The sequence below is a fragment of the Vipera ursinii genome, assembly GCF_947247035.1.
Source record: "Vipera ursinii genome assembly, chromosome: 2".
NCBI lineage: Eukaryota > Metazoa > Chordata > Lepidosauria > Squamata > Viperidae > Vipera > Vipera ursinii.
In genome coordinates this window covers 274,145,508-274,162,121 of record NC_139513.1, presented here as the reverse complement: position 1 = coordinate 274,162,121, position 16,614 = coordinate 274,145,508, and the positions used below count along the sequence as shown (strand labels likewise).

The 16,614-nt window shown below is 41.4% G+C and overlaps 1 protein-coding gene across 1 annotated transcript in view; it reads right to left on the bottom strand.

Annotated features, from left to right (window-relative positions):
• Window positions 1-4,387: 4,387 nt before the first annotated feature.
• PLCXD3 (phosphatidylinositol specific phospholipase C X domain containing 3) overlaps window positions 4,388-16,614 on the bottom strand; it is a gene marked incomplete at both ends in the record, with an annotated part of 86,913 nt that continues 74,686 nt past the window's right edge. Inside the window, one exon of the mRNA XM_083356824.1 lies at window positions 4,388-4,544. Within this exon, the coding sequence (XP_083212950.1) occupies window positions 4,388-4,544 (157 nt within the window). The remainder of the gene's footprint in view (window positions 4,545-16,614) is intronic.

Below are 16,614 nucleotides of genomic sequence, written 5' to 3'. Positions count from 1 at the left end.
AAGGTTTGGTACATGGAATACCAGGCAACACCATGTGATTTGTTTAGTATTTTGACATTCTTCAGGTGAAGGTAGCTAAATGTTATTCTGGGATTCAAACTTTCTATGGGAATGGGACTCATAGACTTTTGCACTTTAGATGACTATACATGGCGTTAGCTTTAATATCAGAAGGGAATAATGTTGTAAGATTCCTCGAATTAGAGTCCTTCAGATGTGAATTTCCATCTTCCCTTGTCATGGATCATCTAAAATAGAGTTCCCCAACCTTTTGGGGTTAGCAGCCTGGAGGGAGGGAAAGGGGAAAGGGAGGAAGAAGGGATGAGTTTTTGTGGAGGTGAACGCATGCATGCACGTGTATGAGCACCCATTGCTCATGTAAATGGGGCTGTGAACGCCTATGATGCTTGGGCGAGTGGGGCTGCAAATGCCCATGATGCTTGTGGTGATGCTTGCATAAGTAGGTCTGTGTACATCCGCACACACATGTGCACCGGTCAGCCACTCATGTGGCCCAGTGGCCAATAGGCCACAGCTCAGTAGTGGGCCATGGCCCACAGGTTGGAGACTCCTGGTCTAAAGGTAACCCAAACTAATAAAATGCCCTCACCAAGGACATTCAAATGTTATTCTTCAAAGGGAAGCTTTGAATGTGAATTCAAAGAAGCTGGTACTGATTTGATGATGATAACTTTATTGTCACTTTGAATGTACACCAATTGGCATACATCAAAATGAAATTTCGTTGCATACAGCTCTCAAAGGGTCACCACCTCCGATATATACTCCTTGTTCGGGGCCCGCTCCAATTTCCCATTTGCTCTCATCTGTGTGCATACATTTATAAAAGTAGTTCTGCCAGGTTGTCTAATACCTCTTTCCAAACAAACTAGTCAGATATTCCTGGATAAATTAAAGCTATGTTTTGAAGACCCTTTCCCACTTGGTCCAATTGTAAGATTTGGTCAGAAATGAATTTGCTCCTTAAAAATAAAATATTTATATTTATTTAATTAAAATAAGGACTTTACTTTTAAAAAGAAAATTGACAAACCAGGAAAAAATATTCCTTAATTTGGCATTGCAGACTTCTTACATTAACCATTTCAAGCAAGGATCAATGTCAAAATTAAGGTCCTTGATTCATCAGTTTTGCCTAAGTAAAATATGTTGGGTATAGAGACTGAATGATATAGTTTAGCCACCCAGATGATTACAAGTATTCATTGGGATGACTATTTCCTACATTCATAATATTTTTTCTCACTAATGGGAGCTATTCTGGGAGCAGATCAAAACTGACTTCAAAGAATTCTTAACCTATGTTAAGATTTAAATCAGAATAAAGAGGAAGGAAAGGGAAACATCCATTCCTTGGGCAAAGGAGGTTAACAGGACACTAAACAATTACTATTAGCAAGTTAATCATGATTGTCATCATCATCAACTTCATCAACATAATTCTTGCTAGGTGGAAATTATAAAGCCCCAGATTAAGGAAAGTTGTAGTAAATAAAATGAAGAATTGCATGAGGAGAAACAGAAGAAGAAGAAAATCAAAAGCTGAAATGACTTGGAAATATTCTGATCATAATATCCTGGAGAGTGGGAAGTTATAACAGGGAAAGAAATGTGGATGTGGATATTAGATGGTAGGGCTTGATATTGGTGATTTGACACAGCAGTTGCCACAAAGAAGAGGGAGTCAACCTATGTCCCAAGGCACTTGAAGGCAAGACACGAAGCAATGGATGGAAACTAATCAAGGAGAGAACCAGCCTAGAACTAAGGAGAAATTTCCTAACTACTTAGAACAATTAATCAGTGAAACAACTTGCCTTCAGAAGTTGTGGGTGCTCTATCTCTGGAGGTTTTTAAGAAGATATTGGACAACCACTTGTCTGAAATGTTGTAGGGTCTCCTGCTTGAAGAGACATGAGCAGGAGATTGGACTAGAAGACCTCCAAGGTCCCTTCCAATTTTGTTATTCTGTTCTGTGAAGATGTGTGCACTTCAGCTCCCAGAATTCCCCAGCCAACATGGACAGTTGAAGTCCACACACCTTAAAGATGCTGAGCTTAAGAAATATTCCTCTATAACGGACATGTCAAACTTGCGATGTCACATGATGTCGTGCGACATATCAGAACTTTTTCCCCATTGCCAGCAATGGGGTGGGCATGGTTTTGTTGTGATGCATCCGGCCCGTGGGCCGGCAGTTTGACACCCGTGCTCTATAACATTCTGGAGTCTTCTCCAATCATAGCAACTGAGTTTGTGTTGGGGAACTATTATTTATATAAAAGGTAAAGAGGTTGCAGGTTATTCACGCCTAATTAAAATCTTTCACTATTTCATCTCTTAGCATTTGAATATTCCCTTATGAGACAAGTGAGTGGAAGAATTTTCTATTGTCATGTACTACAGGTTGTTTTTGAGATAGATTTTTTTCATTAGTGTCCTTTCACTCAGACAATGAAAAATTAGCTTCGTATTATTAATGCTCACTGAACTATTCTGCTTATACTTTTTATTTTTTGCTTAGAACAAGCTGGGAAATTATTTTTCTCTGAGTGTTAAATAGAAATGTATGCTGCTTTTATGTGTTATCAAAATCCATACTTGGGATATAAATATTGAGTTCTAAGAAAAAAATAGTTGAGTAGATTTGGACCTAGTCAGGCTGAGAGATGATCCAGTGAAATTAATGTGACATATCCGTTCATGATTTCAATGAATATCTGTAAGCATGGCTAAATATAGATCCAACCTTATATTATTCTCTGTATCTTGACAGTCTTACAAATACAAGAGAATATATGCAGCTTAGGATAGAACTGTGGCGTCCTTGATGCTTTATGAGCTTGGTTGTTTGCTTGCAAACATTTTATTACCAAACTAGATAACATCATCAGTGTGAGTGAATGTGGGGTTTGATCCCTGTTTATATACAGAGCTTATTCTGCCAGTGTTAATGGGTGGTGGTGGTTTTCTCCTTGTAGGATATTGGGATACTGTTTTCTGTTTCATTATTTGTTTCATTATTTGTTTGGTGATAATCCATGCTTATCTGGACACTGTTTGCTGGAGGGATGTCTGATGTTTGTGTTTCTTTCATAGCTTTTTTATTATCTCTTTTGAATGCTGTGTAAATATGGTTTATCTCTATGTGACTCTCGGTGGCTGACCCATAATAACTAATAATAATTCAGTTTAATAACTAAATTAAATATATTTAAATATAATTCAAAAGGGTAAATATGCAGTAAAAGGGAAAAATAGGCCCCTGTCTAATGCTAATGCCATTCTATAGTGTCACTCTAAAGCAGGGGTGTCGAACTCAATTTCATTGAGGGCTGCATCAGCATTACGGTTGCCCTCAGGGGGCTGGGTGGGTGTGGCCTGGGTGGGCGTGGCCTACTGGGTGGGCGTGGCTAGAGTGCGTATGGCCTACTGGATGGGCATGGCCAGCTCTACATCGTTCGCATCAAGGGTGCCTATGGGGGCCTGGGCAGGAGTGGGACAGATCTGAGGGTCTCTGGCAGAAGGAGGGTCTCTGGGCCAGGGCCAAGGCAGAGGGGGCCTTGCGGGCCGCATGAAACCACTTTGCGGGCTGGATCCGGCCCCCGGGCCTTGTGTTTGACATGTCTGCTCTAAAGCCACTATCCAATGCTTTCTAATCCTTTTTAGAAATAATCAGTGGCAGACTGTCCACCAAGTGCAAGAAGACAAAATTAGATTAACAATGTAATGTTCCTTTTTTAAAAAATGAAAAAAATATTCAAAGTGTTCTGAATTTCCAGAAAATGTACCCACAGTAAACAGTGGAACTAAAACAACTTGTTAAATTGGGATTAGTCTTTAATGTTGATGGCCTATCCTTTCCACTTGAGTTGAAGCAAGCTGATGCCACCAATTAATTCAACATTAATTAATGGAGTACGCTGGCAGATGCTACACCTTGATATGATAGTACACAGTTCTCATCCATTAGCAAAATTCCTAGCAGCAATGGGAACTTATTGCAAATAGGACAGTAGATGGCTGCCAGTTGTGAATTAAGCTTAGCAGTGATCATACATATGGCCAAAAGCACATTGGTTGCTGGCAGAATATATATTAATGGCTTTCTGAATTATGATAACTTAAATAATCAATCCTGACTGGGTTTCAAGAAATACAGTTGCATCAATGTCAGGAAATTATTACAACTTATAAAAATGTCTCCTTTTTGCCTATTCTGTCCAATTGCTCGACACTTTCAAAAGAAAATGATAATGTTCAGCACGTGCTTGCAAAATCTGTGGTTACAAGATTACAACCTAACCTAACACAACTGGGGGAAAAAAGTTCAACTGTGGCGCATGTTGGACATATTACGTTACTATCAGGTTGTATCAGCTTCACCTTCATCCAAGCTGTAGTTGAGTTTTATGACTGTGCTGATAAAGTCTCCAAGTTCTACAAAGTCTGCGGTGACAATGTTGATACCACTTTCCCCTGGTGTTTGAGCCTGGACCCACTGCATCATGGCGGGGAGAGCTCTGTAAAGAAAACAAGTAATCATTTTTTATTAAGCAAAGCAAAGTCCTGGGTTCTGTAACAAACAAACAAAAACATCAGCTGCTAACCATTTTTATCGCTTCAATCTCATTTTTTAATTCTGGTAAATCATGAATTGGGTATGTCTAGTCTAATGAAAAGAAGGACTAGGGGTGACATGATAGCAGTGTTCCAATATCTCAGGAGTTGCCACAAAAAAGAGGGAGTCAACCTATTCTCCAAAGCAGCAGAAGGCAAGACAAGAAACAATGGATGGAAACTAATCAAAGAGAGAGACAACCTAGAACAGGGGTGTCAAACTCGCAACGTCACATGGCATGTCACAACATATTGTGACTTTTTTGCCCTTCTGTCAATGGGGTGGGCGTGGTTTTGCTATGATGCATCCGGTCCGTGGTCCGGCAGTTTGACACTCCTGACTAAGGAGAAATTTCCTAACAGTGAGAACAACTAAACAGTGGGTTAGTTGCCTTCAAAAGTTGTGGGTGCTCCATCATTGGATGCTTTTAAGACGAGACTGGACAGGCACTTGTCTGGAATGTTGTAGGGTCCCTTGTCTGTGCAGGGGGTATAGTAGAAAAGTTAAAGCAGAAAATCCATCTTTCACTGCATAAAAACGAATTACATCACATGCCTAATATCTTCTTCATTTAACACTGCCCTCAAGAGAAAGTTCACAGAAAAGAATACAATGTAATAATAAAAAAATCAGGCTAAAAGCAAGAGTCCATAAATTCTGCTCTCGCCTTAACCAGGAAAGCCAGCTGACCTTGGGCCAATCACTCTCAGTTCAACCTACCTCAGTCCAACCCCACCTCACAGGATTGTTGTTGTGGGGAAAATAGCAGAAGGAAGGTATGTCGGATATGTTCCCAGACTTGAGTTACAGTATTTGTAAAAACAATAAAGATGGGATACAAGCAATAAATAAATATCTTTCTTGAATAGCAGATCATAAGGAAATACTCCCTGTAATGATCTCAGTGATCCTTACAGTCAGATTTGGTATTTTCCCCCCAGGGAGAAGGTGCCTTTTCAGTGGCAAAAGAGCAATTGTTTATCCTTCCTTACAATTTCCAGTCTCTTCATGCCTCAATCCTTGTAATTTATTTTATTTTATTTTATTTTATTTTATTTTATTTTATTTTATTTTATTTTATTTTATTTGTATACCGCCCTTCTCCCGAAGGACTCAGGGCGGTGTACAGGGCAATAAATGCCAAAAATACAAAATACAAAAGTTAAAAGCAAATTAAACAATTGTGCCCGAATACAATAAATTAATTAAAACAGTAATTAAAACCCCAAACCCATCAGGCCAGGCCGGCTTCTTCAAATAAATAAGTTTTTAGATCACGTCGGAAGGAGCGCAGGTCGGGAGCCATCCGGAGCTCAACCGGTAAACGGTTCCAAAGGTCTGGCGTGCCCACAGAGAACGCCCTCCCCCTGGGGGCCATCAATCGGCATTCTCTGACCGGTGGCACCCTGAGGAGGCCCTCTCTGTGGGAGCGCACTGGGCGGAGGGAAGTTGACGCCGGCCGCAGGTGCTCCCTTAGGTACTCCAGACCCATGCCATGTAGGGCTTTATAGGTCATTACCAGCACCTTGAATCTCACCCGGAAGGCAACTGGAAGCCAATGCAGCTCACGGAGCAAAGGTGTAACATGGGAGTATCGGGAGACCCCCAACACAACTCGCGCAGCTGCATTCTGCACCAGTTGGAGCCTCCGAGTGGTCCTCAAGGGCAGCCCCATGTAGAGAGCATTGCAGTAGTCTAACCGAGAGGTCACGAGCGCATGAGTGACTGTACGCAAGGCATCCCGGTCTAGATAGGGCCGCAACTGGCGCACCAGGCGAACCAGTAATGGCCCTTATTAAGTATTTCAGTCAGGACAACGGAGACCACGCTTTGTAGCAGCTACCCAGATGGTTGAATGCTCTTGGAAACTTAGAACAGCTATATTCTAAACCCTAACATTCACAAATATCTTCTGGTTTCCAGATATAAATTAAATAAAGGGGGTGTGAGAAGTTTTTGATATTCTTGGCTAATCATGTTTTTCTGAACAAAGAGACCAGATCATAAAGGTTAGATATTTAGTTACTTAGATACTACTTACTTACAGGTAGTCTTTCACTTGCAACAGGTTGTTTAGTGACCATTCAAAGTTACAATGAGACTGAAAAAAATGACTTATCACAGTTTTTCACATTTACAACCACTGCAGCATCGCCATGGTCACATGATCAAAATTTCAGATACTTCGCAACTGACCCACGTTTATGACCTTTGGAGTGTCCCAGAGTCATGTGATTCCCCTTTTGTGACCTTCTGACAAGCAAAGTCAATGGGGAAGCCAGCTTCACTTACCAATCGTGTTGCTAATTTAACAACTGGAGTGATTCACTTTAACAATTGTGGCAAGGAACATCATAAAATGGGGCAAAATTTACTTAACAACAGTTTCACTTAGCAACAGAAATGTTGGGCTCAGTTGTGGTCGTAAGTTGAGGACTACCTGTATTACCCCCAAAGTAGAAAGAGTTGTGATAAAGAAGTGGGGATAAAAATCCAAGAGGTTGGACTTGAGTTCGAGTCGCTCTTAATAGTCTGACTGGATCACAGAGAGGGAAGAAGAAGTATAAACATTTGAAAACAGTTGAGAGCTGAAAGGTTTTCTATGTCAGATATGATACAAGTCCTAACTCCTAATTCCTAATCAGCTTCTCTGTACTCAATCCTATAGTGGACTTCCAGTTTTAGTTATAATTAAAACATTTATTCCCTCTCAAGAAATTAAACTGCACCATCTGATTGCACGTGCTTCCAAATTTTATCCGGCAATTGTAAACTGTTGTATTATAGATAAGCCCTTCTGGACAATAAATCTCTTAGTTGCAGGGTGCTAATCTGGGGAAAGTGGATTTGCCAACAAGTCCATCCGTTTGTTTATTTCCAATTATGTATGTTGTTCCTAAAAAAAGGTTTCCCTGCTGCCAATGCCAAAACAGGATTTTGTAACCAAGGAGCTGTAGAAAAATGGAAAGAGGAGAGCCATTCTAGCTGCTCTAGTGTAAGGACAGCTCCTTCTTGCTTCATTAAAGAGTTTATATTCCACTTGGTACTGGTGAGAAATCCATCCTGTCTCATCCCATCCCATTTACAGCCGAAAGGTCCCAAAGCCTGGAGTAAATAAATAAATAAATTATTCAGCTTGAAGAACTAGTGCCTAAAACAGTCTTTCCCTTCCCTTCCCTTCCCTTCCCTTCCCTTCCCTTCCCTTCCCTTCCCTTCCCTATTCATTCATTTTCTTTCTGTCTGATACCTTTTAGTTGGAAACTAGCAGGCAGGGACTGCCCAGTTTTAATCACTGTATGAAAGCTATTTTGGAACACCTCTAAGACTGAGAAGTAGAGTGAGGTCCATTCCCTCAACACAACCTCGTGGACATTAGCTCTTTTGGTCATAGAAATGAATCATCGCAGCTTTCTTCTGGGACATCTTTTTAACTTCCCAGTTGAGTATATAGCCCTAGATATTCTTGACTTGGTGGTCTCCCATCCTAAAAATGTCTAACCTCGCTTCAATTTTTGAGATTTGTTGGGTCATTTAAGTGTCACTATGTAGTTAAACTTCTGCCAACCTAGCACTTCGAAAGCACGTAAAAAAATGCAAGTAGAAAAATAGGGACCACTACAGTGGGAAGGTAACAGCGTTCCGTGCGCCTTTGGCGTCTAGTCATGCCGGCCACATGACCACGGAGACGTCCTCAGACAAGCGCTGGCTCTTCAGCTTTGAAACAGAGATGAGCACCGGCCCCTAGAGTCAGAAACGACTAGCACACATGTGCGGGGGAACCTTTACCTTTACCTTTACCTATGTAGTTAAACAAAAGACTGAGATAAAAAGTGCCCTTTAGGAAGTATTTATTGGAGTTATATCATGCCTTTTCTTCCCAAGCTTAAGACAGCTTATATGGGCAGGTCAGTTTCGTTTGTTTTAGCCCCATAATAATAGCACAGGGACTAGACTGGGCCAGGCACTCTTCTTTGACCAAAGTCACCACATAACTTTCCGAGCTCATCTGGCGGGACCTAGAAAGTGTGTATTTTCTGTTGTAGTATCTGCCCTCTGGAGCACCAGGCCCCCTGAGAACTGCCTGACCCTGAGCTGCCCTCTTCAACACCAGGCCTCTGGGATCCAGCTAGCAGCTGATTTTGCTTTCTCAAAAAGCCTTAAAAACACACTTCTTTTCCTGGGGTGAGGAGGCTAATGGGGCCCCTGAGATGGAGATTATGTGTAATAATTGTTGTCCTTGACTGTGTATGTCTGAGTGTGTGTGTGTGTGTATGCTAAGTTTCAATTTTCTGTTAGGCACCCAGAGTTGCTGTTGTGAGATGAATAGCCATATAAACCAGCGTTTCTGAACTTCAGCAACTGAAAAACCTGTCAACTTCAACTCCCAAAAGTTCACAGAACAGAATAACAGAGCTGGGAGGGACCTTGGGGTTCAGAAATGCTGACGGAAACTGATAGAAATAAATAAATAAATATATCTGGCTGCCTCTCTGAATTTTATATTACTTTTGGTGTACAGCTAAGTACAAATCTAGGAAAATCAAGAAGAAAAATATGATCTTCCTCCTTCCCCAAAAGATAGGCCAATATTGCATAGCTTTTAATGATAACACAAGATTTATAAAAAGTATGCATTTTAAATTTCCTTTTCTACATACAACATACTGAGTTCTTATTATAACATCTTCTCTTGCACCACGATGTAAAAAAGATGTTGAGACTCTAGAAAGAGTACAGAGAAGAGCAACCAAAATTATTACGGGGACTAGAGGCTAAAACATATAAGGAACAGTTGCTGGAATTGGGTATGTGTAGTTTAATGAAGAGAAAGACGAGGGGGGACATGATAGCAGTGTTCCAATATCTCAGGGGCTGCCACAAAGAAGAGAGAGTCAAGCTATTCTCCAAAGCACCTGAAAGCAGGACAAGAAGCAACGGATGGAACTAATCAAGGAGAGAACTAAGGAGAAACTTCCTGACAGTTAGAACAATTAACCAGTGGAAAAACTTGCCCCCAGAAGCGGTGAGTGCTCCAACACTGGAAGTTTTTAACACGAGACTGGACAGCCATTTGTCTGAAATGGTATAGGGTTTCTTGCCTGAGCAGGGAGTTGGACTACATGACCTCCAAGGTCCGTTCCAACTTTATTATTGTTGTTGTTGTTATGACTCAAGGCCATAAAATGTAATTTAATCAAAAGTTTACCATTGTCTTCTGTACAATGTTACAGCTTGCAATAGTGGCGAAGATCTGTAGCTCAGGTGTAGGATGAGGGTGAGGGTTTATTCTCCGAGCTTGTGGGTTGGTTCCTGAACGTTTCGTTAGCAGGCTAGGTAACATCTTCAGTAAAGCTTAGGGGATGTCAGTGTCGGTGTTCTGTTTATAAGGGCTTCAGGTGCAAGTGCGTAAGTGAGGGTCTTGTGATGGGTCAGGTGTGAGTCATCAGTGAGAGGCTTGTGATGGGTCTTATGATGGGGAAGTTACATCCGGTCAGGGTCATTGGGAGGTGATCTGCTGTTGGGGGGAGGGGAAGCTTGTGTGGGTTGGTTGAGGGTCAGTGCTGTCTCTAGTTGGCTGTGTGGTTGATTTGGATTCTAAGTGGTTCATAGGCTGGTTGTAGGTCAATGTGTCTGTTGATGGTAATGAAACATTCGGAAACCAACCCACAAGCTTGGAGAATGAACCTTCACCGTCAGTGTTACAGCTCTGTACCCTTTTTTACACCATGTCATCAGTGCAGAACTATATGGAACTTGGATTTTGGTCCCTTCTTATGTCTGTTTGCATTCATTTTGCCAGTATCTCTCTTTAAAAAAAAACCTGGAATATTTTTTGCTTTTAAAGCAACTTGTTTCATAGAAATTAATTTTCTCTCTTCCTTTATTTCTGAAGCAAACCTTCCCACCTGCTTTTATTTCAGCCCTCCAGAGAGAGATGTGGCAATTATATTCACTGTCAGATCTTTTTTGACTTTTCTTTTAAAAAGCTTGTAGGAAACTGCCTTTGCACTGCTTAGACAACTGCTGCATCTTGCTCAACACAAGCCACGACGACTGCCAGGAGATCTTTAGAAATTGCAAAGCATTTATTTAGAGCAGAAATTAATCCAAGGGACTTCTACAAAGGTTCTCTGCCACTGCACCACTGTAATTGATAGCTTTACTCCAGATCTATCTTTACTTCCACACCTTTATTCATTTATTCGCAGGTGTGCCTGTGGAGACTGCTTGCTGAGTGTCCCTCCTCCAAGTGAAGTGCTATGAAAAGAGATTCAAAGGCAAGCGTTTTTTTCTGTAGGAGCTCCCATCCTGAGCAATGCCTTTCAACCAGACCTAAGTTCTACACCCTCCCTCCAAGTATAGGTAGTCCTCAATTAACATGGCAACTGGAACTGGAATTAGCACTGCTAAGCAACACAGTCATAAAGCACAACATCACATGACTCTGCAGCTTAGCAATGGCAATTTCCAGCAGTATGCAAGGACCTGACATGACCTGACATGACTTCCTGCCAGCTTCCCCACTGACTTTGCTTTCAAATTGGAAATTGTGATCAAGTGACTACAGGGACACTGCAACAACTGGAATTCTAAAGACTAATTGTAACTACTACTTGTTCAGCACCATCATAAGTCTGAAAGATTGCTGAATAAGTGATTATTAACCTGTATTCAGGAAACTTTTAAAAACATGCATTTGGGGACTAGGAGTGAAAATGGGAGATGTCCCTGAATTCAGATGACTGACTGCTGAGTTTCTCTCACACTGTGACTGGAGGTTCTTTAATAGTTGGGTGGGATAACCTGTCTTTAAAGACAACAGTTATTTCCCAGAAACATTGATAGTGGAGGCTTTTTCACCTCTTTTACAACGTACAGATGTACAGTTTTACAGGAATTAATAGAGAAAAACCAAAACTATTTAGCAGTGTTTCCAAACTTTCCAATTTGTTTCTTTCTCTACTTATTTCCTAGGGCAGGGGTGTCAAACTGCCGCCCACGGGCTGGTTGCATCATGCAGAGGCCACGCCCATACCAGCTCCAACAATGCAAAAAAAAAGTCATGATACATTGCAACACATCACGTTATGTGGCAAGCTTGACACCCATGCCCTAGGACTATTTACTAGCCACTCCATGCTCCATTACTTAGTCACCAAGTTCCCCTTCTCCTCCTCCTTCCCTTGCAGTGTTTCACTAGTAGAGAAGGCTAGGAAGCGAATTGGCTGGGCTACTTTGAAGTCTCCTCAAAGCTTGTCATCCTAGGATTTTGGACTTTGTCAGCTATGCCTCTATATTGACATTGCCGGGAACTGGATCTTCTTCCTGGTCTTCCAGTATGGGGCTCCTCCAAGATCTTCAGGCAGTGCTTGGCAGGCAGCAACCTTCCTCTGTCTGTGGTTTGCAATTAGATTCAAGATGTTTTCAGAATGGACACTTCAAATGTAGGTTGGTATGCAGCTGCCTTTTTCTCCCAGCCAGGTGACCTTGAAGCAGCATCTTGTGACTGAGTCTTCACTCCTCTTCTTCCAGAGAAGTCTCCAATGAACATCTTCACACTCTTCTCTCTCTGGGGCCAGGAAATGGTAACTGCCCAGGCCAGTGGTCAGATGTCTGTCCCTAAACATCAACTTCCCCTACAGTCTTTTCAAAGGCTCTCCATCTGTTTTGATATCTCAAGCAATATAGATGTAGGAGATGACCAGGCTGAGCCTGAGGGAGGGATCAAATGCATCATCAGTCACATCATGCCCACAAGAGATCTAAGTCCAGCCCACTTTGTATTCTGTTGACTCTTATTTACTGCCAATTTGCTTTGACCATTAGTAATTCTGATTCTTGTAGAGAGCATTAGCATACAATAAACCTATATTCATTTGAACTGCCTGGACTTCTGCTTTACGGTGCTTGGCTCAAACATGGTAATATGTTTCCCCCCCCCAATATACTGTCAGACTTAAATCTCTAAATAGAAACAATCCATGATATAATTTTATTAGAAGGCAAGTGTATTGCAGTAATGTATAGCCAGATCTGACAATTGTGTGCCAAAATCTCTCCCTTAACTGCCTCCCATCGCTGAACCCCCTGCCCTGCCCATGACCAATCAGATGTTTTCAAAATGGACACTTCAAACATAGGTTAGTATGCAGCTGCCTTTTTCTCCCAACCAGGTGACCTTGAGGCAGCATCTTGGGGAGATACAGATATTACTTTTGCTTTCCCACAAGTATTCCCCCTCTCATCCACCCTCTCCAGAGTTCATGGCAGACTGACACTGCATGGTAATGAAGCACACAAGCAAGCATAAGCTGATGGCAGCTATCTCTCTGTCCCTCTCTCTCCCCCTGCAGTATTATCTCCAGCAACCAATAAGTTCCATCCTCAGGCTCAAGATCCCCAACTAGGTTGGCCAATGAAAATATTGCCCATCTGTCCCACAAGAGTCCTGGCTAGCAGCCAGGACAGCTTATCTGCCACTAAGAGAGTAGAGGTTGCATCTCAAGACCATACCTGAGCTTCCCCTCCCCATTTTCTTTTCTCACCTGCTGACACACACCAGTACAACAGCCAGCCTGGCAATAAAATACATACACCATAAGATGTCATATAGGATATTATGAATTCTGACATTATGATGATATTTAAGTTACTTGCATTAAGAATTAATGCTGGTTTTGCAATCTTTTTGTTCATTTTGGGGCCTGAAGACCTGGCTCTTTGAGCTCTCAGGCCCAGGCTGAGGAGAAATTTTAATTGGGGGTTTTAATGTATACAGGGTAATTTAATATTTTTTAATTGGTTTTTTTAACTTTTGTATGGTGGATTTTTAATTCCCTGTAAACCGCCCTGAGTCCTCAGGGAATAGGGCGGTATATAAATGTAACTATAAATAAATAAATAAATAAATAAAATCAATCTGTGTGGTTGCCAGGAGTCAACAATGACTTGATGGTACACAATCTTCAATCAATGTTTTCTTGCACACTTTCTCAAGTTGCACCATCTAATGGACACAGAAACATTTGTAATAAAATAACAATATTCAGAAGCTCATAAAGTTCAAAGACTTCTTTGAAAAAAATATGTAAGAGGGAAAATAATTGAATTGCATCCTTTTTTAAAATTACATTTTCTCAGAGAAATACAGATTTGTCTGTTCTTGCTATTCTTGGTTACATTCTCATTTAATGGGACACATCATTTTTCCTCAGTGCCCTCCACAACTGAGCTCCAGCCTTCAAATGAGCTAGAATACAAATCAGTATAATATCTAACATTCAAGCCAACAGCTCTGCTGTTTAGTGATGACGGGAACTGGAGCTTAGCACCCTACTGAAGACAGCTATTCTGCATTTTTGGTATTGGCTTTCTGCCTCTCTTGGAAGGCATGATGATGAATAGCTGAAGGTGCTTGCTTTTGACATTTTTTAAAATTGATTTGATTAACGTTCTGTCACTCCAGCAGACCAGGATGAGTCAAACACAAAGCCTGCTGCTGCTTCAATAATATTCAATATCCCTTCAATGAAAGAAATGCTCATCATTTGCTTTGCTTTGGGTTCTTTTTTTAAAATGTTAATGAGGTTAGTATTCCAATTACTTTAGTCCCAAGAATTGAACGGCACTGGATTCTCTAGAGCCTTTGAACTTGAAATTGCTCAGTATTATTGTTTCAAAAAGGTTCCCCAAGGATGTTGAGACACAGAGTATGTCAGTATTTTTTTTTAATCCCATTTATATCCCGCCCTTCACCGAAGACTCAGGGCGGCTTACAATCTAAGAAGCACAAATCAATGTGCTTAGCAGTAGCCTTCATTCTATGTATATGCCTGCTTATTAGGGCTTTCCCCCCCCAGCGGCATTTTTACAAAGTCAGCTTATTGCCCCCAACAATCTGGGTCCTCATTTTACCTACCTCGGAAGGATGGAAGGCTGAGTCAACCTTGAAAGCAATTTTGAAAGGTTGCAGCATAACACTTGGCCTTTAACAGTGCTAACACAGTCTTGATCCTTGACTTTTTCTTATCTATGTCTCACACAGAGATAAGAACTGACAGATGAACTCCTGTCTTATTTAAATATGGCATCTTAACATTTAGTTGACCAATGGGCTGTGGATCAAACTTTCTACAAAAGCAAGAAAGCTTTCCAACTATGGTATCTCTAAGAGCTGAGTCTCATAACCGTCTGCTGGGCTTCAAAGTGCCTTATCTAGTTTTCTTCTCCCAGCAGGACTTAACCATGAGAGGATTTTCACTGCTATGTGGGCACTGCACTGCACATCTGGACTTGGCTCCATCTCTAATCTCCATAGGAACCTTGGATTATTTTGAATTGACATTGTGCATGGAGGTAACTTCCTGGTATCTGAGGAAGAGAAATATTCCATAACGTATATGGGTAAGTATTCCATAACTTATCCAATGGTCAAATTGATCATTGCTGGGTGATAGACAAATTGCACACTACGCCAACAATTTGGAAGAGAACTCTGGTTATTTTTTTTATGAATGACAATGAAAATCATAGGTAACATTTCACTTTCAAATTTAATGTTAAACAGTATGAGAATTTATTTATTTATGAGTGTTCTATTTATTTCCTTTTTCAGATCAATTTTTTTTAAAAAAAACCTTTGATTACCTTGGAATTCATTGTCCACAGAACTAGGGAAAAGAGTAAGTTTATTTCTTCCAAATAAACAGGATGCCAGTCACCTGCTTTATTTTTCTGTTAAGTAAAGGAAGTAGACCAGACATGTCAAACACAAGGCCCGGGGGCCAGATCCGGCCCGCGAAGTGGTTTCATGTGGCCCACGAAGCCATCCTGGAAACAGTGAGGGACCGGCCCCTGCTGCATCGGCCCCGCTCCCTGGGCGCATGCTGGGGAGTTATCACCCTTTGTGAGGAATGAAGAAATGCACCATCGCCTGGAAGTGGCCAGCACATGGCCCTGCCTACTTCGGGCAGGCTAGGGGCTGGGCAGCGTTGTGCTTCTCTTCAGATTTGTGCCGTCTGGCTCAGCCTCTCAGCACTGTGAGGAGAGGGCCACACCCACCTGGCCCCTGAAGGGTAACCGCAATGCTGATGCGGCCCTCAATGAAATTGCGTTTGACACCCCTGAGGTAGACGGATGGATACCGGAATGGATGAAAGCTAAATATTCTGAAAAGAAAACTTTTTGAAGGAGTCCGAGCTGTAGATCTTCCCCTTTGGGGTACAGATCTTACAATACTCTGTGTTACACATTAGCACAGAAAAAACATTAGTTTCTGCATGAGGCCCAAAATGTACCAACGGTTGAACAAAACATGAAAGCGGCCTAGTCACCAAGAGCTGTTGTATTTCCTGAATATTTGGCTGCAAAGACCTTCCTTATGTGCTGTCAGGCAGCCTCAAAGGACATCAAGTAAGGGTGAGCTTATCGAAATCTTTTCCTCTCTTTGAGACTCATAACCTTCTTAACTGACCAGAAAAATCCTCTGTTCCACCTTTCAAGGATAGAGAAGTAAAGCACTAAAGGCCTTGAAGGACCATTCTGAATTCTGCCAAGTGTGAAAAAACCTATCAGTGGCAGGACCACCAGGCAATCACGCACTTATCAGTGAGGAGTGTAGGTGTCCTAGCACTTGCTCTAATTGGCTGGTTTGAATGAATTAGTCTCTGCTCCAGTAGAAATACCATAAGAAAAGCCTCTTTGCTGCCTGTTTGTATTTAACCTCATAAGAGGAGAGGATTTCATAAGGACCAGCTGGGATCATTTGCTGCTAGAGCCCATCAGGATTGGAAGATGATTTGGAGATGCATTTTTTTTGGATCTTACTCAAGAGGCAACATGGCAGCCATTTTTGAAAACAGATCCAGTTGCTTTAAGGAGCTAAGTTATTAAATTTATTGCAACTGTTAAAGTTGCTGCTCTTTTTTTCAGATTTGAGCAGAAGCTTGAAAAAAGATGGGCTGCTTTAAAGA